General features: G+C 26.7%; 2 protein-coding genes and 1 long non-coding RNA gene across 4 annotated transcripts in view; 2 read left to right on the plus strand and 1 right to left on the minus strand.

Moving 5' to 3' along the window:
* The window catches only part of LOC136983103 (uncharacterized), a 52,272-nt gene extending 24,920 nt beyond the window's left edge, over nucleotides 1–27,352 (plus strand). The window contains exons 8-19 of one of the 2 annotated variants that reach the window (XM_067279732.1): nucleotides 2,082–2,217; nucleotides 9,636–9,799; nucleotides 13,849–13,965; nucleotides 16,520–16,760; nucleotides 18,924–19,078; nucleotides 19,152–19,253; nucleotides 24,498–24,605; nucleotides 24,687–24,781; nucleotides 25,938–26,100; nucleotides 26,703–26,844; nucleotides 26,933–27,054; nucleotides 27,134–27,352. In XM_067279732.1, the coding sequence (XP_067135833.1) occupies nucleotides 2,082–2,217; nucleotides 9,636–9,799; nucleotides 13,849–13,965; nucleotides 16,520–16,760; nucleotides 18,924–19,078; nucleotides 19,152–19,253; nucleotides 24,498–24,605; nucleotides 24,687–24,781; nucleotides 25,938–26,100; nucleotides 26,703–26,844; nucleotides 26,933–27,054; nucleotides 27,134–27,337 (1,749 nt within the window). In that variant the 3' untranslated portion in view covers nucleotides 27,338–27,352. The remainder of the gene's footprint in view (nucleotides 1–2,081; nucleotides 2,218–9,635; nucleotides 9,800–13,848; nucleotides 13,966–16,519; nucleotides 16,761–18,923; nucleotides 19,079–19,151; nucleotides 19,254–24,497; nucleotides 24,606–24,686; nucleotides 24,782–25,937; nucleotides 26,101–26,702; nucleotides 26,845–26,932; nucleotides 27,055–27,133) is intronic. The other variant, XM_067279734.1, reaches the window with a different exon arrangement.
* Nucleotides 6,593–8,274, plus strand: LOC136983124 (uncharacterized). The gene has a single exon (XM_067279760.1). It carries the CDS (start codon nucleotides 7,114–7,116, stop codon nucleotides 8,272–8,274), a length of 1,161 nt encoding a protein of 386 aa, XP_067135861.1. The 5' UTR covers nucleotides 6,593–7,113.
* On the minus strand, nucleotides 26,674–27,324 carry LOC136983116 (uncharacterized). The gene is made up of 2 exons (XR_010881983.1): nucleotides 27,138–27,324; nucleotides 26,674–27,037 (listed from the first exon to the last, which is right to left on the minus strand). It is a non-coding gene; the product is annotated as an uncharacterized lncRNA (long non-coding RNA).
* Nucleotides 27,353–27,991: the final 639 nt, after the last annotated feature.

Below are 27,991 nucleotides of genomic sequence, written 5' to 3' on the forward strand. Positions count from 1 at the left end.
CCTCACTTTTTTCAGTCACATTTGAATAACAAGTAATGTAGAACATGTCTTGGTCAACTGGTTCATCATGAAATTAAGAATCATTCTGTTTTATGTTTCATGCTCATCTTTTTATTTTATACAGAGATATTCCCACATAATAAATTAATTCTTAAGTGAATCACCCTGTATATTTTAATTCAAAATTATTAGAAAATTATTATTTTTAAAATAATAATTTATACAATATTTAAACTGAGTAAACCTTGACACCTTATTGTAATAAATAGAAATATAAACTGCTTTTTTAGTTTAAGATAATCCAAAATATTTCTTTCTTATAATAAAAGTTTTGACTATATATAGAGCAGGTTATATTTCTACAGTATATATTATTTTTGAAGACTTATTATTTAAGGTTTAAACCTATGAAATTTTTTGAATATTTTTGTTAATATGGATTATTATGAATATTATTAATGTTCATAATTATTGTTAAAATGAAATTTTTTAGGCACATTATAGAAGGTCCATAATCTGTGTAAAAAATTTCATATAATTTGATGAGGAATTACAATTTAAAAAAATTTGATTTAAATATTAATTTTGGCAATATTTTTATTAGTTTAGAACAATGAAACACATTAATTTATAGGTTGTGTGGTACTTCAAATATAAACTTCTTAATTCTTAATGTAGAAGAAATATTATATTTCAGTTATTTTCTTATTTGAATATACAGGGTGGTTCATTTTAATCAGTCTACTGAATAACTCAAAAAATACCCATTCTACAGAAAAATTCAGTACACCAAAATTATTAGACTTAGGGGGCTACAAGATGGCATAATCAGTTTTGTCATAGATGTTGCTACAATTGATAAATGCAGGTCAACTTCACTTTCGTAAACAAAAATTTTCATTTTTTTTATTGCATATTATGATTCTACATAAAAAATTATTATCTGAAACATTTTTCCCAAAGATGCATATATTAGAAGTTATGTGACTGCTACATTATGCACATCTGTAGTTATCTGTGAAGTTAATTGTAAAAAGGATAAAAAAAATGCTAAAAAACATCATTAGGAAACTGTTATTTGGTGGAATCATTCTTTTTCTTTGAATAATGAACTGATACAAATGCTTGTTCCAATGTGTTAAAGTTACCAAGTTTTTGATAAAGAGATCTTGATTCAACCAAATATTAATAGTTTCCTAATGATCTGTTTAGCATTTTTCTTGCTTCTTTCAGTGAACTTCATAGATATTCACATGCTGGTGATTAGTTTATTTGTGGTAGTCATGTAAAACTCCAAATACTCATAACTTTTTGAGCTCACCAGTGGCTAAATGGATAAAACCACTGAACACTGGTAGTTGGTTGTCACATCTTGTCAATAGGCTGGCCATGCGGAGTTTTTCAGGTTTTTTTTCACATTTGTAACACTTAAATAGGGTCCAATTTCTCTTAGAAAGCCATCTTGAGAGGCATTCCCTCAGCAGATTGCCCATGTGTTGAATTGCCATGAACAAATGAACTAATCATAACTTCTTATATGTATATCCTTCAGAAAACTATTTCAGATAAAAGTTTATTTTTTTTGTAGAATCATAATATGCAATAAAAAATGAGTTTCCATTTAAGAAAATGAAGTGACCCAGTTTTCACCAATGTAATGCCATCTATGATGTAACCAATCATACTATCTTTTGGCCCCTTTAAACTGTGACAGTTTTGGTGTAATGCATTTTTCTATAGTATAGTATATATTTTTTGTTATTCCAGTGGATTAAAATAGACCACCCTGTAAGCATATAAGAATTTATCTAATCTATAGAAATAAATGGCTGACTTAATGTGTCTTGTCAAACAAATAAATTATCATTTGAAGTTTGTTAATGGTATTTACATTTAATAAAATACAAAAAATATAAAATACAGATGATACAAAAAGTCTTCTAATTCTAATTTGAAGATAGATGTTAGAACAAATTATAAATTCATGTATTGAAAATCATTAAAATTTATTTATTAATAAGGTGATAATTTTATAGCTAGATATTAAATTATATATACAAATAAATAACATTTCTTTTCAGATTAAACTAGCTGATGTGATGGAAAAAGTTATAATACCAATAAATTTTCTGGATCACTGGCCACCTGATTGTTTAAGTATTCAGTTCTGTGCTCTTCAGTATATTCCTTGGAAAACTTTAGGGGAATTTGAAAGGGGTAATTATTAAATGAATTTATTTATTAGATTGTTAATTAAATTATTGGAAAAGTGAATTCATTGAAATACTAATATGATTTTCAAAGAAAAAAATAGAAAACTTTTTTAATGTTTTTCAAATATTGAAAAATAATTTGTGTCTCAAAAATTTATCTACTTATATTTCATAATTATAAAAAGTGAATCAATACATATTTTGTCAAATTATATATTTATTAGTTTAAAGTTAAAATGGTTAAAAGTTATTATTTTTAATTTCTAATTTATATTATTTATAAATGATATAAATTTGTGAATTAATAATAATTTTAAACTTTTTCTTTGTAAAATTAAATACATTTTAATGTTTAAAATTTTGCATAAGATTAAATTTAGAGTTAAATATTTATTAGAACTTTATCGTTTCTTTCTTTAATCACTATAAAAAAACAGTTCCAGATAAAAATAATTCTTTTGAAAATTTTTTTGAGATATTTTGTATTATTTTTGAATTTTTAAATTCTGTACATTGAAACACTATTTTCAATTTCTATAAATTTTTAAAGAGACACATAATTTGAAGATAAGCATAAAAAATTAATTTGGCATTTACTTTATGTCCAATTTGCACTTTTCCTTCTTTAGACTTTCTGTCTGAGAGAACTGAAAGGGTCTTTTAATCATACTTGTTATGGGTTTAGCCAGATTCACAATAGAAGTGACTAGATGGTGAAGGATGAGGACCCAACATATCTGGGCAAGATTACCTGTGAAAAATTTGAGGTTCCTGATCATTCAGATTAGATCCCCAGAGCAGCAGGCTGAGCTTTAACTGTCTTGACTATCAACTATTGAGTTCCTTGTACAGAGGGGTGTCAAAAATTATTGAACAGTGTTTTATTATATTAGAACAGAAATTGAGTAAACTTGCTTGTCAATTGTGACTCTCTAGCATTTTGGATGCCCACTATTTTTGCCAACTCTGCATTTTTGCTGAGTTCTCAGATGCACAGTAACAGCAACAGATAGCATGGCTATGCTGTAAAGAGAACTCCCCTGCATTGGCGTTTTCAGTTTTGAAACTAAGTCAAAGTAGATGAACTCAAATTGGGGCTTTAAAGAGGATGTGACAAGATCTCCCACTCAAACTTTTCAAACAATTCAGTCATGTGTGCAATATATGATCTGCATTATTGTGGAGAATCTGCACTTAAAGCTGCAGGGTGGCTGGTCATATTTCTGTGCAATTTTTGGCACATTTCCTGAATAAAACTCAGTAAACTGTTCAATTTTAATGTGCAGAACCTGAAGCAGGCCTGTAAATGAGATGAAAATATTTGTTTTTAATAAAGTATTGCTGGAAGACATAAAGAAGATATGAGATTGATTGTTGAATAAATTTGCAATAATACTAAACTGTGACAGTTGAGCTGACAGGCATTCTATTTATGAGGATGACACTAGCATGACTTATATGCACAGATTGTCATTTTCTTCTTTTTTGACTATATCCTCCACTTCTTCAATTTGGGAGATGGGCTTCACCACTTTCAGACTGAAATTTCAATTCAGGTTCAAATCTCTAGTCCAGAATTTGTCAGTTTGTTCAAGAAAATCATTTCCTTCATCAGTAAAACTATCTCAACAATAGCATCATGATAACTATATCCAGCTGAGTTTGCTTCTGCTTCAATCAGGTGGTGAGAAACCCATATGGCCAATATCTTGCATTTTCCCAAAACCACCATCAAAATTGTAAAGACAGAATTGTATAATATCCCAGTTGCTGTTGCAATATCATTGCATCCCTTGTGATGATCCCTATCAAGAAACTGATGACACATTCCACTGTATTCTTGTCCTGAATGGTCTTCAGTTATCCCAACTTCAGTCATCCCAACTGAAGTAGTTACCGTAGCATTCAGAAAACCCCAAGTTTTCTGAATGCTATGGTAACCTTGATGAAAACTAGATAATTATCAAGACACTGTATTTCAATCTATGACAGAACCAACACAAACTTCAGTAAGTGCTGCATAAATCTCTGTCAGTGTTTGTCCATGTAATGTTTCATTTTTGATGGACAACAGCTGATCATCATATGTGACAGTACTCAAACTATCCTTATTGGAACTATTGCAAACATAGATGTGCTTGTCTTATCCCTAATCATAACTATGCAAAAGATGGGAATGATTGTATCATTTATGTGTGAGTGTTGCCAGGTTGTACATTACTTTTTGACTGATCTCTATACTACTAGAATATAATTAAACACTAATGGAAAGATTGTCTCTGCTAATACTGTTTGTGTTCCTGCACTATGAGAAAGACAGGTTAAATAAATGCCATATTCATTTTTTATTTAGTATGAAAAAGATATATTGAAGGAATAACAAGAAAATTAAAATAAATTTTGTACTTTTGATTTTTATTGTTGTTCATAAATTTATTTAAATATTATTCTTTAAAGTTTTCTGTTAGAATGACTATTATTAGGCAGCTTCTTAATATTTTATTAAATTTTTTAAGGAAACGATGCCAATTCATCAAAAATAAAAATATAGATTATAAATAAATCTAATATGATGTTTCATGTAAAATTATTTAAATAAAATTTTCAAATTTATGTTTATTCAGAATATATTATATTATGTAATATTTTTAATCAGCATTTGATCATATGGCTCTAATAGATTTCAAAAGTAAATTTGTTTTAAAGAAAATTTATTTATTCAAATGAGAATCTCTTATTTCAGTAAATAATTGCAAATATTCTTTTTTAATAAATATAAAACATAAATAAGGACATTAAACAATTCAATAATATTATATATTGACAAAAATTATTTATTATTATTTAATTTAAGCATAAATAAAGTAAATGCTTAAATTACTTTTAAATTAAATTAAATAACACCAAAAAACCTTCAATTAAATTGTTTAAATTAAAAATTAATTTAAAGAAATTAAATTTGAATTAATTATTATAAATGTCAAACTTAATTCAAATATTATTTGGTAAACTTAAATAATATTTTAAATTAAATTTATATGTAATGTTCAAAGATGGTTGACTTCCTTGACAATCTTCCAGAGCATTGGAAAATTTTATATTTTTCAAATTTTTAATATGAATGTTGTATTGCAGTATAAAATTTAAAACTTTAGAATGTTGGAGGATCTATATAGCTTTCTTATTTTAATATATTATCATAACTAACAGATTTTTGTAATACTTGTATTACTTTTCTAAATTCATTATAAAATACAGTTAACTTTTTATAAAAAGATTGCTTTAACAGTCATTTTATAAAGTGATCTTGTCCATCAGTATTCAAAAAAACACACCTTTAAAAAAATCCAGCAATGAAATTTAATAAATAATAATGTTTTCGATTAGTATTTATTAATTTTTTTATTCATTGTTTATACAATATTTTAAAAATTTTTTAAGTTATACAAAATCCATAAGTCAGAACTGGAAGAAAAATATAATTTTTTCATATATTTTACAAGTAAGAACAGTATTTATTAAATTTCATTGCTGGATTTTTTAAAGGTGTATTTTTGATTATAATCTATCCAGTTGATACAAAATATATGTCTATCAGTATTCTTGTTACATTTATAAAATTATACGTGGGTGGGTGGGTGGGTATAAAATTTATGGGATGAGGGTGCTGAAGGTGTCTCCAGTTGGCACTGTAAATAACTGAAGATGGTTATATCATATTTAAATATGTCTGGATCAGAGATTGGAGGCTCAAGTAGTGTAACTGGCAATGCATCCACTCATGGTAAGTGAGAGTTGCATGTACGAGTCCTGCTCCAGGCCAATTCTTTTCTTCCAGAATATGGACTGTTTATTTTGAAAGTGGTGCAAATCCATTTAAAAAAAAAAAATGAAATATCACATAATTTATGCTTAATTCAGTGTAAACTTTTTATTTATAACTAGTTAGTATTTAATATCTTAAAAAATGCCCATGCTTTGTCTAGTTTAAAATTTGCTAGTAAAAGACATTGCAGAACCATTGATTATGAAAGTGGTGTAAGTCCAGTTTGCATACACAGGTGTCAGGTGTCAGGGTCAGTAGCCTTGACACCTGTTTATGCAAACAGTTGGCTTACTGTTTCACATTTGTTTTATTTCATGTGTCGAGTGTTACTATTTTAGGTTACTTATTTTATTTTCCTCCTAACATGGATAATTTCATATTAGCATCAGATAGTGATATAGGTAAGAAGAAATGGTAAATCAATATTATTTTAAAACAATTGAAAATATTTATTTTATTTTGTTTTGAATTAATTCACATAGAAATAAAACCCATGAATATAAATGAAAGAAAAATCTTAGAATCAGAGGATGAAGATAATTCCACTATGAAAAATAAATTAATGAAACGTAAAAAGAGAAGAATTATAGAGGTAGAATCTTCATCAGATGAGGATATCGTTGCCGAGAACTTAGATTCTGCAGAAGAAAATAAAGGAAAATATATGCAACGGACAAACAAAATTAAGCAAAATGCCAGACAAGATTACTATACAAAAAAAGGAAAATTCATTCCAGCAAAAAAAATTTGAATCCAAAAATTGTAACTGCTCGAAGAAATGTATAGAATGTGTTAATGAATCAGAGCGTGAAGCAATTTTTGATAAGTTTTGGAATATAGGTGATTTTAATAAGCAAAACGTATTTCTCTATTGTAATGTTCACTGTGAAACTGTAAATAGAAGAAGGCCAAGACATTATTCGGGCACTCCAAGGGCATATGCTTATAAATTTTACCTGGTCACTTGTGGTGGAAACATTTTAGTATGTAAGAAGTTTTTCATTGATACTTTCAAAATATCTACTGGATGAATTTGATCATGTCTTAAAAGCGCATGAGAATATTCTGAAAGATATGCGTGGAAAAATGGATGGCTTTTGCAGAAGAACTAGTGAACTATTGACAAATACAGTCGTAGAACACATAAAAAGCTTTCCGGCATTTGAAAGTCATTATACTCGATCCCAAAATCCAGAATGGTTGTTTTTGAATCCTGAATTAAACATAAGAAAAATGTATACTTTGTACTTGGAAAAATGTAAGGAAAATAACTTGAGTTCAGTTAATGAATGGACATACAGGAAAATCTTTAAACGAGATTTCAAGTTACATTTCCATTTGCCATGTAAAGATACTTGTGCAAGATGCAATTTCTTTGATATGAAAATTAAGACAACAACTGATGATGAAGAAAAGGCAATTCTTGTTCAAAGACATGATGCTCACTTGAAAGATTCTGAATTAGCAAGAAAAGCATTACAAGAAGACAAAGTTCTGACATCAAAAAATGGCGATAAATACTTTGCCTTTTCTTTTGACTTACAAAAAGCCTTACCCTACCCCAAATTATCTGTCTCAATCGCATATTATAAGCGAAATATGTATGTTTTAAACAAGGGATTTCACAATTTCCATGACGATAAAGTTAATATGTATGTGTGGGACGAAACCACTGCTTCCAGAGGATTGCAAGAAGTAGCTTCTTGCTGTTTGAAACATTTACGAAGTGTAACGACTCAATCTCATGTTATTGCATACAGTGATATGTGTACTGGGCAAAATCGAAATTTAAAAATGGCATTGATGTTGTTGAGGGTTGTCCAATCGTTTGAAAATAACATTGAAACAATAGATCACAAATTTTTACTCTCCGGGCATTCATACCTTCCAAATGATGCAGATTTTGGTATTATAGAAATGGCATTACGAAAAAAGAATTTCCTGTACACACCACAGGATTATTATGATGTCATAAAAAAATGTAGACAATGTAATAAATTCATTTTGCATGAAATGAAACGAGAGGATTTTGTTTCAACACAAAATCTACAGAACACAATCAAAAAACAGATAAGCAGAAACACTAATGGAGAAAAAGTCAATTGGTTGCAAATATATTGGATGAGATTTCTCAAAAGTGCACCATATACTATTTTATATAAAACATCAATGGAGGACAAAGAATTTAAGACTAAGTTTATTACCAACACATCTGGGAAGATTGCCAAAATTTGAAAAAATCGACCTGACGCCTTTATATCACGATGCTAGACCTATTACTTACCAAAAATATAAGGATATGGAGCAGTTATTACCCTACATACCTCCTGTGCATCATGAATATTTTAAAACACTGCCACTTGAAGAGTATAAGTAAATACTACCAATATGTTATGTTAATTTTAACAATATAATTAACATTTAAAATTAAAAATACTACTTCTATTTTATGTCTTGTTATTATTTGTAAACAAAATTGGATTAATATGAAATATTTTAAGTGATATTTGATTTTTAAAAATTGAAATTAAATGATTTTTACAATTGACTAATTTTGAAAGTGGTGTAAGTCCCTTTGCAGCTCGTAAATATACATTATTTTAGTTAAATTCGCCTAAAACAAATTTCTATAATCAATTTACATATCGATAAATCAGTAAAAACATTGCCAGACTTGATATAATTAACCTATATTTTTTTCATTGACAGATATGCTATACTTTCTTTTTCTCGAAACAAGAGAAAATGGACTTACATCACTTTCAAAATAAACTGTCCATATTTTAAATTATTTAATAAATATTAATTTAATTATAATTATTAAATTTAATAAGAGATGGCATCTAACACCTCCCTATAATGACAAATTATTTAGTAATTAATTAAATATAATTGCAGAAAAGTATCCTGATGTAATCTGATGGTTGTTTGACTTTACAAATTTATTGGATTTTGCGATGTTTAGATTGTTACTACTATTATCCTCACAGCTACTATTATCCTCACAGCTACTATTATCCTCACAGCAGTTAAGTTTAAGTGATTTTTGCAGATCCAAAGTGTTAAAAAAATAGCATTTAATAATTTGCTCTTATAAAAAGTTTTTTGATATTCTCTTTAATACTGTATATAAAATGCAGTGTGTGCATAAATTGTTTCTAAGTAAGCTAGAAACACATAAATGTGTGCTTATTACATTTTGTAAAGCAGTCAATGCATTTAATTTCTGGTGGTAAAAGTTTGAATTATTTTTTATTTTTTAACTTTCCCAAACACATTGATTACAAGACTTTATCGACATAAACTACTTTGTTATTTCTTTCTAAAAATGAGAAATAATATTATAATTATAAATGTTTTCTATTGTAAAATATAAATTTGTTTTTTCATTATGAAATCATACTGAGATATTTGCTAATATTTATGAAAAAAGTGAAAAACTAGGAAGAAGAAATAAATTTTTCAAACTTTTTGAAATAATGTATGTATTTCACTGTAGAATATCTTTCTGCAACTTCAACTCCATATGATTAATTGCAGATTAGACAAATCTTTTATAATAATGTTATTTTAAATTTTAATTAATAATTATGTAGAAAGAAATATTTATGTTGCTGTAGCAAAAATCTATGGCGAAGAGGATAGAGGAAAAGATATAAGATTTTGGGATCAGCCCTTTGTACGTCGTGCTGCAAAATCAATTGAATTAAGTTATAAATCATTTACAAAAGAACCTGATTTGTATGCACCATTAGTTCGGGTAGGTTAAATAAATAATTTAAAATATTTCATTGCTATAAAATTAAAATCAGAAAATTTTAGATTTTAAAATACATTTTAATTGTTTTAGAATATTTTAGATAATGTTTTAACACATTTTTATTTTATTATATATAATATCTTAATTGAAATAAGTAATAATCTATGCATAGTTAATATTTTTTTCACAATAGTTTTAATTGTTTTTATTTCAGCTTCTTTCAATAATTATATTAACAGCTAGTTTCTTAATAGTATCTTGCTGTAAAGTTTGGCTTTTCCATGAATGATTCTGAGATCAAACTCTAAGACAAGGTCAGTGAGAGGGACAGATCTGACCTCTCAGTGGTAATGACCAAACCAAGCAAAAATTATAAGAAAAATACTATGTACTGTACATCGGGATTAATAAACAACCCTGTAAAGTTAATGGACTTTAATAAATAGAAAAGGGTTATTATTAAATGATTGCAATAGAAAAATTAATTAAACAATGTATTAGTATTTAGTAATTCTATGAGTAACTTAATCAACAATGTAAAAATAGCAAAACAATTTGTATACACCAGAGCAGTTTCAAACAACCAATCCTAAATATTCAAATTCATCTACAATCACTAGCACAAACCTCTCCTCAACTTTACCTTGCTGCCTTCAGTTTACATGTATTCAGTATAACAACATCACAAGTGCCATCTATCTCATTTACATAGTCCCATGGACCTATGCTTAACATGTGTCTCACAACTCTAGTCCTGACAAATCCTGTAACATTTATTTAGTAATGAAAAATGAGTTCTGTAGTCTTTTTTGGTTTGTGTCAAAGTTATTTATTCTGCCAGATGTTCAGAGGCATGTTATAATTGCATTCTTCATATCAACATGTTGACTAGTAAGACGTTTTTGAATTTTGTTTTACTGATCAAGTGTGTGAAGCAATGATTGTAATTAAACAGAATCCCCAAAATAAAATAACTAAACAAAAATAAGTAACCAAGTTTGAATCAAAGTTGGATTCCTCTCACTAAGAAGTAAACTGCTAATATAATTATTGAAAATCTGATTTTGTAAAACAGAATCAATTCTATTATTAATACAAGGAATAATAATAATAATATATTTGTAGATGACAGATATGAAATTAAAACTATTAGATTAAGTTAAATTTTAATATTATTATTTAACTAATAATAAAGAAAATACAATAATATACATAGGACTTCCTAAATATCAATTCTTTACTAATGAACTGGCAATTGTATTATTATTTGATGACATATACTAGTTCTTTAAAGTAAAAAATAATTGTAACTTAGAAATATTTATTATTAATAGAAGCATAGTTATGACTTTTATTCACATACCACAAAGATATAAATTTACATATTAGATAGAGTATATGTTCACATATAGATTTGCTTTGTACAGGGTGTTTCATAATGTTTTGACAATTTCAAAGTTGAATAACTCGTGTTAAAACTGAGATACAGTGACGGTGGTGCCCTCTATTAGTAGTGCGGACTGTCAACTTTCATTTCATATAGGTTACTATGTAGTGTCATGCATACTGGTTGAAGCAACATTGTGCGTTCGCAGTAGAGTGCTATTTTTGCGTCGGTGAATCTGTCATGCACTTGCAATGTGAATTTCATAAACATTTTAAGATTCAGCTGCAATATACAATTCCTGCTCATGGAACAATATTGAATTGGGTAAAAAACTTTCATGAAAATGCCAGTGCATTGAATCGAAAGTTGACCGGCCATAGGAAGACTACAAACTTCCGAGAACATCAAATGTGTGCATAGCAGTTTACAGAAAAGCCCTTGTGTAACTGCAAATGGTCATCATTTGTCCAATGTAGTATTTCATAAGTAAAATTGAATAAATTTTGTACCTTGTGTAAAATTTTAAACTTTTTTAGTGCTTAGTTTATGAGTTATTCAACTTTGAAATCATCAAAACATTGTGAAACACCCTGTATTTGTAAGGGTTATCAGGAATAATCAATTATTAATTATTAATATTTCTGTACTTTATAGTTTGATTTTGTTACTTTTCTTTTTATAAATTGAATAATCATTATCATTTTCTACTCTTTCTTGCCAAAAATCTGAAATATCTCTTTGAACATATATCTTTCATAGCTAGAAAATAAAGGTGGTTTCTTATCAATTCCAATGCCTAAAATTTCAAAAATCAGCAAGAAAATATCAACTAAATTAAAATGGAATATCACCAAGTATTGAAATAAGTAACACGACTTGTGTTTGTGAATCACAAAAATATCAAATTATATTAGTTTTCAAATAATGAAGCCATTATTATATGAGATATTTATGCATTTACCAATGTAAAGTAGCTGATGTAACACCACCAATATTAGAAATTAATACAATAGGACACACTTTTAATGAAGTAAAACAAGCAGATAAAACTTGAAATTGATAATCCATGTTTCTAAACTGAACATATTGTTTAAAGTGCTTTAAACTGGAACTGAGCTTCGTTGCTAGGTTTTAGAACAGTTTGTTATAATCCCTCTGACAGATGACATTTGAATGAAATAGATCTTTGTTTACACTCAACAAATTAAATTTATCACCAGAATTAAATAAGAGTCAATAGCAACCATAATCAGACAGATTACAGTAATTTTTCTTATTTGAAACATCAGATATAATCAGTATAGTCAGCCAACAGGAATCTGCCTTCACTGATTTGTTAACATTCAAGAAGACAAGTCTTGCATCTTAAAACTTGTTATTTTATTTTACCCTATTTTCATTTGACTATGTGTATAAAACTCAGATACAAATAAATATCAATATGAGCAAAAATTGCTTTTTGTGTAAGACTTTTCATATCTTGCAGGATTAAAACATGTCTGGATTTAATGTAAAAATGTGGATTCCCATTCTGATATATCTGTCAATGTTCAAAACAGTGTAAATTAAGAAACAAAAGCACATTAGAATGATTCTCACAGATATAATGCTATATCCATATAGTATTTTATATGTGCATCATTATACAAAGATGTGTGTATATCTTACTAAAACTAACCTTTCAAACACTTCTAGTGCAAAGTTTATTATCACAAATGTTTTTGGCCTCTTTCATAAACTTTCTATGCAGGAAGTGTGTGAAAGGTATAGTTTTAGTAAGCTACTTGTTTCAGTTCCTGTATTCACATATTCACATGTGTCTATATCTTTTGATCCTTGCAAAATAGAAAAATTTAAAGGCGATTTTTGAAATTGGGAGGATTTGTTTCCTACAGGAATCACCTATTTAAAAAGAAATTTTTTTTCATATTGTTTTGAGCTTTTTTTTGCCAAAAATGTTTTTGTAAATGAATTCCAATTTTTTTAAAAGAAATTATATGAAAATAATATTGCTTTACAAATTATGATAAATTATATCATTGAAAATTATTATTAACTGTTATAATAAATAACACATGATAAATAAATATAAAAGGTCTTTTTCTATAAATCTTTTTTTATTTTTAAAAAGTTTTTAGCAGTCTGTAGAACTGTTCTTTGGCATGATGTATATTTATGTGTTTATATTAGTTATTATTATATATATACACTTGTATTACAAAATGATCTGCCAGATTATTTGTTGGGCTATATCAGTTTAACCACCTACCTCTAGCCAAATTACTTTGTATTTGATTATTAATTAGCCTAGCCTAATAAATAATCTGGCAGGTTGTTTGGTTCTCATAAGTTTTTCATTTAAAATATTCATTTGCATACTATTGAAACCTCTTAATATTTTTTAAATGTTTGTCATATTATTGCAATGAAGTATGATTGCATATTTTGATAATTACTTGTATTATACGAAAAATAATTTTTGATAAAAATATTTAATACTGTTTAATAGAATAATGAATTAATAAAAGATGTTTTAATTATATTTTATTTGTGAGCTTTGAATTGAGAATTTGATAATTTAGTTATGTACAGAAGTTATTATATTTTAAAATGTTTCTGTCAAAAAAATTTATTTAATAATAATGATGATCATTTATTTTAGAACCCTTCACTAAGAAGTTATCCCAGTCCTATATCTGAAGAATATTCAATCATAAATAAACCAAAAGATGGTGTACCTTTAATTGTTATAAGTGTTCATCCAGATCAAAAATCAATTGTAAGTAATGCTATTTATACGTATTGTTAAATTTAATAGTTGATAAAAGCAACTAGATGTTTATTAAATTTTTAAATATTACATCATTATTAACTTTTATTATAAATTTTTATTAAATTAATCAGAAATTATTTATAAATAATATAAGGGATTATATAGAAATTGTCAGATAACCTCTTTTAGTTACTTGATACTTAATGTCTTAAACAAGACATTACATATCAAGTAACTATGAGAATAGAATGAATATAAAGTAATACAGTAGAGCATAGATTATCCGACTTAATTGGGGACTGGGGTTGGTCGGATAACTGAAAAGTCAGATAACCGAAAAGTATGAAAAAATATATTATTAGTAGGGTAGATGTACCAGTTTTGGCCAGTGTACCAGTTCTGGCCAGAAAACAAATTTAACTTAAAAATATAATCACCACATATTCAAATCTGTCCAATGAAACAAACTTTTATTGTTAACTGTTCACACAGTTAACAATAAAAGTTCGTTTCATTTGTGATTATATTTTTAAGTTAAATTTGTTTTCTGGCCAGAATTGGTACTACACTGGCCAAAACTGGTACATCTACCCTATAGTGTATTAGGTCTGGTTTAAATACTAGCCTCCTTTTCATGGTCAAGCCAGTGCTGCCAGCTAAAACATGCAAAAATTTAATAAAAATAATATTAAAGTAGCCAAGACATAACCAAATATTGTAGCGCCACATCACTAGGGGACATTTGAATTAGCCGACTAGAACGCGGTCGGTTAACCGATAAGTCGGTTAATTGGGGGTCGGATAATCAATGCTTTACTGTATAATAATAATAATTTTATGTAAAAAAATATAAAGTTTAATAAATTGGGTTTCATTATTATTAATTTGTTTGTAATAGTGAATTACTTTTTAGATTTAATGTTTCTTAGTGTAAATGTTAAAATTTTTGAATTTATATATAATTTTTTTAAATTCATTATAATGATATTGAATTAATGTAAATGCATATCTTTAATTCAATTTATCTAGCACTCATCAGAAAGTACTGTAATTTCTTGCTTGTAATCAGTGTAGTTTGATGATGTGTATTATAGGTTACTGTGTATAATTATCTGGAAAAAATTGATGTAATATAAAATGTAACAAACCAATATAATCAAAATAGCTAAGCCAGCAACATCTGTAGATTCATCTAATTACAACATAAAGTGATGCAAAGATGATTTTAAACAACACAAAAGTTCGTGTTCACAGTATAGTGCTGTTTCTTTTATTTGCCTTGCCACCGTAGTATCAGAAAGTGGTATGCTATTAATGTCTTTAATAAAATTATATCCAAGTTTGCAAGAAATTACATCTATAAGACAAGGTTTTATTAATTTTTCAGCAATAGTATATGCTTTGTCCTCTCTAGCAATTTGATAACATTCGAAAAGAATCCTCAAGAGATGCTTTGTTATTAGAAAACATGTATTTAGAAAATGCCTTCTTTTTGCTTATTAGATCCTCATGTTTCATGTTTACATTGAAAGTATTCGATGTAAACATTATTCAATAGTTTTATTACGTAGATATGGATGATTCAATTCCAAATGTCTTTTTAGTTTGGCTAGATTTAACTACTGTTACTAACAACACATTTTTTGCATTCAACACACAATCCATTTGGTTCATCTTTATTTCCTGTCCAAGTAAACCCAAATGCTAAACAGTTTCCATCATATTTCTTCTTTTTCATACTGCCTTCTGATAATTTACATATCTTCGTATCAGGTAAATGTTCTTCTGTTTCAGAAGATAAATTAGAAGCACTTTTGTCATTTATTGTTGTGGCCGTGGCTGTATTTTTGTCATTTCTTTTTAATTATCCAGTTTTTAACCAGAAATCCATCTGAAATGGGTTTATTAAAATTATATAAATTTTATGATTAAAGCACTAGAATTACAAAAGGCTTACCTCAAACACTTTTATAACAAGTATATGTTGCAGAAAAAATAACAGACTTGCAGAACAAATAACAGCCAAATTATAAAAGTACAATTTACACACACTTTAATTATGGTAAGCAGGTTGAAATGTCCACTATTTGAGGTTGGCACAAATACTCACATTCATATGTGACTGGTTGTTGAATGAACATACACATTGATGATAGTTTGACACTCGAGCAGTGTTCTGCTTCCCCATACTCCCACTCGCACTACTAGTGACATATCAATGTAGCAGCCAGTGCATAGCCATGGATGCTGTGGGCTTGTTCAGTCAATTCAGAATGTTTTATTTTTTATTTTTATTATTTTCATCATTTTGATAAATATTTTATGTATGTTTATGGAATCCTTTATGATATTTTGTGGAACCTCAGGGTTTCGTGGAACACAGTTTGAATAACACTGGTCTATACAAATAAAAATTAATTTATAACAAGAAAATATAAGTTTTGAGTCATAAATGCAAATATTTTTTACTTAGTTTAAAATATTTCATAATAATGGTTAAATTTAAAATTAATATTTAATCATTTTATAACTAGCTAAATATAAACTATATTTATTATAGGGAAATGATTTGAGGAATAAATTACAAAATAAGAATGTTGAAGTTTGGTGCTCAACAGATGATTTAGACAAAGATTATGATTCATGCAGCTCAATAAGTAGTTCACCAGTTACCCCAACAGCATCTTTACATTTTGTAGGAAGAAGTCACAGTCCTGCGTACAATAGCAGTCAGTCTGATAATACTTCAGAATTGGGAAGAAAATCAAGTTTTCAGTTCTCAAATCATTTTGAAAATGGAAGTAAGTGAATATTTAAAATATTTATTATATTATAATATTTAATAATTTTACAAATTTCAGAAGATATAAATATTAAGAAAAAATGCATTTTAAAATAGACAAGATAAATACAATTTTATTTGAAATAATTTTCTTAAATTTTTAAAAAATTTTTGACCAATGGTCTGTAATTCCATAATATCATTAAAGATTAATAACTGCATCCTTTTATGCATGATTATTTTGTCAAGATAGAGTTGCTGCCTTATAAGTTTAATTTAATTTGCAAAATGTATTCAAATTTAATCCATACAAAAAGTCTTTTTTTTTTCTTTTGCTTGTTTGACATTTTAAAAATGTGAAATTTTAATTTTAGAATATACTCAGTTTTAAAATTTCACTAATTTCAGAACAAATAAAAAAATTTGAATACAACTTTTTATTTTCCAGAATAGTCTTTCTGTTTTAACTAGCTTGTATACTAAAGAAATTCTTATTTTGATTAATTTTAAATACTTCCACAGCTTGCATCTGTTAATAACTTCTAGCTCCCAGGTATATTAATAATTAATTTAAAAAGTGGCAGAATTACAACAAGAAATCTGACATTATCTGACATAACATATAAATATAAATCAAATAATGTCAGATTTCTTTAGCTATAATTTTGCTATTTTTAAATTAATTATCTAAGATGAACAACTTAAATTTAGAAATATTAAAAATACTGATTATTTAAATTTATTTTAAAAATTTTAAAATAGAATCAAGATAAAATTAATTTGTATTACAGTCAAACCTGTTTTTGTGCAGTGGATAGGGACCGCATAAAAAAAAGTCTCACGTAGAAAATAACTCAAAACCATACGAAATAACTAGGAATTGCTTTTTTAACTCCTTGGGTCTTTTTCTTCAATCCCTAATGGGAAAAAAATCCTCTAAGAATTTTATTTTTTATATTAATTAATTATTTCCACTTAAATACCAATCTAACATTAAAAAGTTAAAAATAATCGTTAAAAAATGATTTTATTTGATAAATATAGCTGCAGGAAGTGTTATTTCATTTAACAAGGTGTGAAATTTCACACCTGCAGTCTAAAGCTGGAGAGGAGCTAACTTAAGGCATCTGTTCAAATATAACATAATATTTATGATTTTTATGCTATTAAAATAAGAGGGAACTAAAAAAAGTATGAGAAAAAAATTTTACTGAATAAAAAATGAAAAAACCTGCTGATGTCATAGAAAACATCCAATAGAGTTTTAAAAAATTTTACAGGAGTCAATTATGTTCCAATTTGATTGAAATTTTCATATATGCACAAAAAAATTGCACAAAACAAATTGCACAAGTAAAAATTGCACAGAAAAAGATCACACAAAAACAGGTTTGACTGTATTGTAAACTACACAATTGTAGGAATTGACATTGATTTCACTATTATTTACTTAATGATATGTTTCTAAGAGAGTTATTACAAAACAAAAAACATTGAAATAAAATGTTTTTAATAGGTTTGACTTCTTACAAAGAATTGAGAATGGTTATATACAACTGTAACAAAATTTTGATATTTTATCAAATATCAATAGTAATAAATAAATAAAAATCAGCTTACTAATTGATTACAAAATTAATTAACAATTTGGAACGTTTTAAATCATAAGTAATTTTTTAGTCTGTAATTTAGAAAGAAAAAACTTAAAACTATTGAAGAAGTCATAGTTATTTAATAGATAAGCATTTTTCAGGGTTATACAATCCCAAATTCAGATCTATTACATTTGTTGTTAATATTCTGACAGTTCAAACACAGCAGTTGCATATTCTTGCAAACTTTCAACCAAACCAAGCATAAACATAAGTTTGAGATTTAAGACATGAAATCCATAAACCAACTGGTACATAAGAAGTCATAACTAACTACAGTTAGTTATGACTTGTTGTCTCTTCATCACTTCAATACTTTGATCATTTCAACACTTTTGAGATTTTTTTTCTTTCTAACGTATATACAAAGTCATTTGTTCCTGTTTTGTGTTATTAATCTATTTTAATTTAGCAAAATTTTTAGTTTAGTTAGTTAATAATCTGATATAATTAGGCAAATTATTATTTTTAAATTTGTAGAAAGTTAATATACAATCCAAAATATTTATTTTATTTTATATTTTCAACAGTAAATTTCTCGCAAATTACAAATAGTCAAAGTTCTACAATGCCTATATCAACATTGAATAAATTAAAAGTTTTTAAAAAAAAATCTGATGAAGCTAGTTTGGTAATAATACTATTATCACAAGCATATTGTTCTTCCAAGACATCAATCAAACAGGTATATTTATAAATATATAATAATACGTATTATGTATTAAATATTTATTGAATATTTATTGATCTTTATTTAGGTATATTACTGTGAACATAGAAAGTGGACAATTGTTATCAAAACAGAAGAATTTAATATGCCAAATTGGATTACACACTTACTAGATGTAAAGATTATTGAGGTATTTCATTAAAATTTATTTAGATAAAATAAATAACACAGAAACAACTAAGATACCAACGAAAAAATTAAACTTTTATCATACATAACGTTGTCATTCATTTACAACAAACATTGTCAGGTATTATCAAATAAACTGAACAAGAACATTTTTTTAAAATGGATCAAATAAATCAAAATTCAAAAATTCAATAATGGACATGTGCATTGACATGATGTCTTATCGTAGACCTGATATTGTTGACACTCCCCTATTTAAGGAAAAGGTTGAATTCAGGATGATTTGAAGATGTGAACTACCATGTGGTGGTGGTGTTAGATACTGAGGCAAGAACTCAGTTTACAATTAACACCTGTTTATTAAAATACAAGAGACATCTTACAAAGGTTTAGGAGAACTTCTTTTCTTAAAACTAATTTGACAGAATATACAGTAAGTCTGGGCATTGTTGATTTTCTTGGGTATACGATGTCTTGGTAATACAAGATTCCTGAGGCTTGTTGCACCTTCTTATTGATGGATTAATGTCCTTAATGGATAGTGCACTGATAAAAGAATCAAAGAAACTGACTCACAGGAGGGTGAATATTTGCCACTCTCTTCCAATTTGTACATATCACTCAATCAAAAATAGAATTGTATTTGAGTTTTTGTGATCATTGGAGAAAAGGTTGAATTCCTATTCTACACTCTCTCACAAAATGAGTTTTCTTGCAATGTTTTATTGACCAAGAACATTTTTATATAAAAATAATTTTCTTGTTTAAAACAAATATTGGTTGAAGTTTCAGACTCTGGTTGGACCTTATACACCATAGTTCTGAGGAGTTTAACAAACGCCTGCCAAGCTGTAAAAAGAGAGACAGTCTCTTCAAAATTGCCTTGTATATCTCAAAGATCTTGAGATGTTTGAACTCTGCTGGGTCCACTGAGTAGTCTAACAGATCAGCCTCCTGAAAGTTGATCAAATGCCATCTTCCTCTACATATGTAGTTAGTGTCATGTTTGCCATCTTCTTTTTAATGTTATATTGATGATCTTTTATTCTCATCACTAGACCCTTGGCTGTGGTGCTAATATTAACAAGTGATCTGTCCACCCTTTGGTCACATAACAGGATGGAATAAACACAGGTCATAATGTATCAACAGTGTCCATGTCATTTTTGACTATCAAAAAAATGATAGGTGGTCTCTTATAAACAATCCTAACACTTGTCATTTTTGCAATCTTCCTATATATGTTAGAGTGCATTATTATATGTAACCACCCTAAAGCTATTTTCCTGCAAATTATATATATTCTTGGAATTATCCTGTTTTTGCAACAAAAACCTAATTACACCCAGTGAAAAATCATGCTGTGTTGCCACTGGTGTGATTTGTTGTCATTTTTCTTCTCTGTTCCTTGTTGACAAACAGTGGGTGAATGTTATTCTAACCAATGCACAAAATGCTTTGATCTTGTACAAAAAAGGATCATGTGAGTTGTATGGTATACATAAAGGAGAATATGCATTCTTGTGGTATGTTCTAGTGGAAATGTTTCAATTTTCTATCTTGTTCAGTATATCCAGAAAATGTGCTTCCCAGTCATTGGTCTGTTTCACCCATAGCACAAAGCTTTAGGGATTCCCATTCACCATGTAAGAAATGATTTCACTCCTTTCCACTTTTCACTTCTGATATTACATTTTTAGCATTGTTTTTTGCTTTGTACATTTGGTTTTGATTTCAGTTTCAATTCTGGTTTTAGATCCAATCTTCATTTGCATTCATCTTTATTTTTGGATATAACATCAATCAACCCTTTAACAATGTTGTTTGGGGGGAAAACTAACATTATTTTATTTTTTCTTTTCAAAATAAGGTAACCAATGTTCATTCACTTTCAGACCTGTATTATTATTAATCCTATTTTCTTCTGGAATCTTAATGATTTCAAAGTGTTCATACAATTTGTTTTATTACATCTGGAACATATCTTTAACGAGTCCTTGTTTACATTGCAATTAGTCTGAATACAACATTTAGCTACATCTGATAACTGAAAATTATTTTTAATTGCATAAATATCAATGTGTTCATTAAACTTCACTTATAACTTTCTCTCTGTTTCACCTACATAATTTTTCATACATAAACAATCAAGCTTATATATTACTTTATCCATTCTAAAGTATTAGTTATTATTATTATTTATATTGTTACAGTTTAATTTTCTTGTAATAAATTTAATAATTCATTACAAAGAAATTCAATTTTATAATATAAGAATAGTCCCAGAATTATTAAATTCTGGGACTATTCTTATATTATAAAATTGAGTGGCAATTTTTTTCAGAAATTTTTCTTTTTAGTAAACAATTTTATAAGTTTTATTCAGATTATTAATACTTCGGTTCAACTTTAAGTTTCTATTTCTATTTCATTTAATCATTTTTTAATTACTACTAAAGGATAATCATTTAACAAATACATATTAATTATGTCAGATATTTTTTCTTTTGACTTTTTTGGTGAGTTGTTCTATTTTTAATTTTGTTAAATTAACCTCTTATACAATATGTCTGTATTATTTATACTATATCCAGAATTGTCATATAAATTCAATTTACTTTTAACAAATAACTTTAAATTATATAATATATAGTACTTTGTCAATTAAAGGTCTACATTTAATTGGATTGTTATGGGTTTGAACCCTTAATGTAAAGTTCAAATCCTATTCAGAAAGGCTAGATAAAAATTTATATTGATTGGTACTTATTATATTATTTATTTTAATTTCAGACCTAACCTAACCTTTTTCATTTTTGAAGTTTTCAAGTTTTTTGTACTCATTATTATTTAATGTCTTGACTGTTATCAAATGATAATTTTCAATATCCATCACTGTTGTTTGTTTAGTTTTATCAGCATTAATTAATTTCAATGTATTATCAATCAAAAATTTATTTGTTCATTCTATACTACTTTTATATTTATACACTTTAATTTTGTTTGTTCATTTAATTTGTTTCTTAATACTATATCTTCTAGTTTTATTCTTATGTCTTGAGAGATTGTTGGGTCTGTTTTATACAAAGTACTCTCTAAACTACTGCAGATTCTTTTTTATGGATATTTATCAGACTATTAAAATTAAAAACCTAATGATAATAACTGTTTTATATCTGGCAGTATCAAAATGCTTGTTAACTACTAAATTATCTAACCATCTGAACTTATTATTTAATTCCAAAATAATTATTATTTAATGTTGGATACTATAATTTTCTAACTAATGTTTTATGTTCTTTATTAAAATGTACTCTATACCAGTGATTCTCAAACTTTTTCAATCCACCGCCCCCTTTGTTCCATAAAGTTATACCCAACGCCCCCATGTGAGAAAGGATTGGAAATATTCTTAGGAAAACTTTTCTATGAATCTCACACTTTGTGCCCTTACCGTACATAGTTCTCGACATCTGGAAACCATTAAATGCAATTTTTCCTCTTATCTGTTTGACAGAGGAAAGGGAACTTTTACCTTTGATCACCATTCAGTACCCTGCCTCCAGCGCCCCCCTAGATTTACTCACCGCCCACAAGGAGGCTTTATCGCCCACTTTGAGAAACGCTGCTCTATACATTTCATTATCTATTCTATCATTAATTAACTTTGTTGTTATTGTAGTTCTTAGACAATTAATTTTCTTAATATGTACTTCTTATATTTTAATTACAGTAGAGTATTGATTATCTGACTCAATTAGGAACTGGGGTTGGTCGGATAACTGAAAAATGGATAACCGAAAAGTATGAAAAAGTACATTATTAGTATAGTATATTAGTATATCTCATGTAATTAGTATATTAGTATATCGCTATTAACCTACTTCGTGTTGAATTTTCATCGATGTTAAGCCTAACAAAATTTTTTTAAAATAATAATCGTCACTATTGTAACGTTAAAAATTATTTATTTATTTTGCACAAAATAAATACAGATACTGTAGTGTATATTGAAAAATATAAAACAAAAAAAATATATTTGGGTTACATATTTTAAATAAAGTAGGCCTATACATTAGAAAAAGAAGTCCAAAATTTTCTTTTGCTTTACAGCTGACAGTCGTTTATTTTTTGCCACTAAATCTCGCACACGTTTTAAAAACAGCAATTGGATAGCATCAGTAAATAAGCCTCGTTTAAATACTGGCCTCCCTTTCATGGTCGAGCCATGTTGCCAGCTAAAACACGCAAAAATTTAACAAAAGTAATATTAAAGTAGCCAAGACATAGCCAAATATTGTAGTGCCACATCACTAGCAGACATTTGAATTTGCCGACTAGAACGTGGTTGGTTAACCGATGTGGCAGTTGATCGGGGGTTGGATAATCGATGCTCTACTGCAGTGGTGGCCAACTTTTGTGCACATAAGATCTACTTTTTATCGTAAAAATGTGTCGTGATCGACTTGTTATCATAGGCATAGTCTAAGTGGGGAGGGGGAAGTGTGAAATACATATATGTTTATACACTGTTTCAGTACGAAGAGCACTCACTGCTTATGAGTCGAGTCATAACTGCATGCATACAGTTGCGTTCGGTTACAAATTAATACATTAAGTCAAGACATCGCTAGCGATCGACCAAAATTGGCTTGGCGATCGACCGGTCGATCGCGATCGACTTGTTGGCCACCCCTGCTCTACTGTACTTTAATTTTAATATTTTAATTACTTAGGAATTTAATTACTTAATTTCTCAATTAATTTTATGTCACTTTATTGTATGACATTCTTTATTTTCATAGACAATTGTAGGGTCTTAAGTTTTACAGTTTCCCTTAAACATACTTTCAAGAACCGAATGTCTGAAATATATCCCAAAATATGAAATTGTAGGATTTATTTTTTGTTAATAAAATAATTAACAACACTATAATTAAAAAGCATTATCATTGATGTACAAGTCCTAAATATTTAAGCAAGAAGGTCAGTTTAAAGAAGAATAGTTATATAAGGACGAAACGCTTAAAGCAAGTCTAGGAATTGAATTGTTTGGGTGTCATTTCATTTTGGTATTTAACAATATGGTAACCATAAACATGGGTTATCATTAACTTTTCCTATTAAAATATTTTAATTATGTAAATAGATAAATATAATATATTATCTATTTACAGAATTTTTATAGATAAATATAATATATTAACAAAATATATTTTAAATTTTTTTTCTGTTGTTTTTTTAGTATTTAAAAGAAGAATCTTTGAAAAACATTCAGAATGAAGTTAAAAAAGCACTTGAAAGTAATATTTTATTAAACTTCAAATCTGAAGATAAGAAAATTCAACGAATGGTATTTAAACTTGAATTATCAAATAAAGTTTTATTCGAAATTGAAAATGTAAAAATATTTAAGTAAAATATTTTTCTCTAGGCTAAGCAATTACTTTTGAAAATGAATGGACATATTTCTGTATATGTAACTGGAAATACAAAATTTTATAATGCCAAGACTGAAAATATTTGTCAGTAAGTATCATAAAAAGTTAATTAAAAAAGGTTGCATTAATTGAAAAAGAAATTGATATGTCAATGCTCTAATTTTTATTTTATACCAATAATGATATAAAAAAGATGATCACCAAATAATTAAATTAAATTAAATAATTTAATTAATGGGTTCAAATAGCATAACCCAGAAATCATTTCTATGATCTGCTAACTGTTAATGTATATTATTTTTTTATTATATAAAAATATCATCAGAAGTATAATGACTATCAAATAATAAAGTTGATTTTAGCTAAATTTTGGAAGTAATGCATATATTCATTTTATGTTATGTATTAACTTGAAACAACTTAACCTGAGGTATACCTGTATATATAAATTGATAAATTTTTGAAAGAAATATTAATTTCAAAATTTTGTTCTCATGTTGTTTAATTACAAGTGTGACATCAAGATATTATGCACATTAAATCATGTAATTGATTGGGTGATTACAAAATATGAAACCAAATTTTCATAAATTTTAAGGATTACTAAAATTATTTTTGTTTATAAAAGTCAGGAAAAAATAATTTGTTTTAGACCCTTTCTTTCTTGACTTTTATTGTATAATACTTTGTTATTATGTTATCAAGCAATATAAAAACTGTTTTATTTATAATTTCTCTCATAATATTCTGAAGGTATAAACTTATTTTATTGGTTAAAAATTATCAGCTGACATAGAAATCAATATTTATTGAAAATTTAAATACTACCAAAGATCTTAATTTTCATACTTGGAGACCACACACAAAAAACTAGCATTTCATAAATGTACTTTCAGAGAACACTTACTATAATACAGTTGGCTTTTTACTAAAACAAAAGTTTAATTTGAGTAAATATTTAGGCTTTAAATTTTGTAATGTTTTATTCAGTACTAATCTGTTTATTTTATAGGTATCTTCTGAAGATTAAATTAGAATTGAAGAAAATGTTTTGTTTTCAATGAATATTGATTTCTCTAACTAGACAGACATAGTTTTATGATTAAGAATCCTAAATCAGTTTACTTAAAATCATTTTAAAAGAATGAAAAGTTTTTATAGTGTTTATTTTTTTAAAATATATACAAAGCATAAATTTAAAAATTTCTTACAAATAAAATGCTGATGATATTTTCTTATCTTAGTGCTATAGGTCAGGAACTAGCAACATTAAAATTTCTCACACTTGTTACTGGAGGCTTTTATGGAGTGTGTGAAGCAGTAGGAAGAAGTTTTTGTGAAGATAGAGAAGTCATTGGTGAAAAACCTGGTCGTGTGTTTCACATTTTGCCTAAACATGACGATAAGGTTAAATATTTAATTTTTATTGCTTTACTTAATTTGTAAGCCATCAGTATTGACAATTTATCATCATTTCAATCAATTAATAATTTTTAAAGCTGTTCCTATTTATTTTAAAGTAAATATTAAAATTTTTATAATTTTTTCTTTTTCTAAATTTTTATATTTGTAATTTCTATTCTCTAGGTTTCAGAAGGATTTCAGATAAAAAATAAATTATCTCTGAAATGTTAATAATCTCTAATAAATATTTTAAACATGTCTAACTTTCACAACATTAATATTTCAGTTTTTCCTTGAACATATAGAATGTATTTTTAAAATAGTTTTATTTCAGAGCTTAAAGTAGTATTGTTTTAATAAACTTTATTTTATTCGGCAGATTATATTATATTGTTTAATTAAATTAATTTGTATGTTTAAAAAAAACAGTAATTTTAAATTAATTATTTCTTAATCATAATTTTAAATGTTTAGTTAAAATTTTTGAAATTGTTTTAATGTTTAATTACAAATTTACATGTTATTTGTTGATATTGATTTTTATCCTTTAATTATTTATTAAATGAAATCATAGAATCAAAGTAAAATCATAATTTTTTTAATAGGATTTTTCACTGAAAGGTCGACAAAATGTAGATGGTACATTTCAGAAAGTACCCTATGGTCAGACATTTTTTATTGGTGACTCAATGCAAGAAAGAGTATCTGTAGTTGCATCAGTTTTTGATATATGCATTGTTATAGAAGGTAATATGTCAAAAAAATTTTTTTCAAAAAAACAAAAAAGCTAATTCTTGTAATTAATTAATAATATTTTAATAATTAATGAGATAAGGTGGTCCAAGAGTTGCAAATGAAATTCAAGAATTTGTTTGGAATGATCAAATTGTCATTCCAGTTATATCGACTGGTGGAGCTGCTTCAGGAAAGTTTGGAATATCTAAAAGAATATTAGAAGTATATAAATTATTTTTCTAAATATATGTAGCATAAATTATTAAAAGCATATTAATGAACTTTTTAAATCTGTTCTTAGGTACCTCCAGGTGTTAATGAAGAAGATTGGTTAATTCTTGCAAAGCAAGATATTACAGCTGATGATGTTGGTAGAGCAGTGAAACGAATTGTTTGCAGCTTAGTAAAAAATAGATCATCTGGAGTAAAACATAATAGCAAAAATAAAAATGAAAAAATAGTTAAAAATAAAAATGAAAGAATAGTTAAAAATAAAAATAGATAAGTAGTTTTAAATATATATTTTAAAAAAATTAAAATATATAAATTCCATATTTTCCATATGATTTGAATCTAATTTATTTATGCTTTTACTATATAAGAGAATATAAACTTATAAATATTTCTTTATGAAACATAAAAAATTAAACAATGGATAAGAAACAAAAACTAAATGAAAAATGTCTTTTAGACATTTTTATGCTGATTCATTATTTAACTTTAATGTTATATTCAATCCATTCTAAATGACCAATTTAAAAACAGATTATCAAAGAGAAATAACAAAAAATTTCAGATTACAATTAAGTTTTGAACATAGTTTACCTATAATGTTAAATATATATAATTTTATTTTGTTGTAATTTGTTTTTATATGGAAATACACTTGTATATGTGTAAGTTAAGTCAGTTTAGAATCTAGAAAATATAAAATACAATAAAAATAATTTTCATAAATGCTCAAAACTGAATGAGCAGTTTTAAATATTTCTTAAAATAATAATGTATGCTGTTCATAGTATTTATCTATTAATAAAATGTATGTCTATATTTTATTATTAAATAAATTTGTACAATTTTTTTTTATTGAAGTATAATGGTACAAAGCTTTGTGCAAAGGATAAGTGAATATTTACTGTAGCTGTTACACTGCATCTTT

Source organism: Centruroides vittatus, unplaced genomic scaffold, assembly GCF_030686945.1.
Source record: "Centruroides vittatus isolate TY-2023 unplaced genomic scaffold, ASM3068694v2 contig_876, whole genome shotgun sequence".
In the NCBI taxonomy this organism is placed as follows: domain Eukaryota; kingdom Metazoa; phylum Arthropoda; class Arachnida; order Scorpiones; family Buthidae; genus Centruroides; species Centruroides vittatus.

Excerpts from the sequence above, each read along its gene's own strand:
- LOC136983124 (XM_067279760.1), top strand. The coding sequence starts at position 7,114 with ATGCGTGGAAAAATGGATGGCTTTTGCAGAAGAACTAGTGAACTATTG.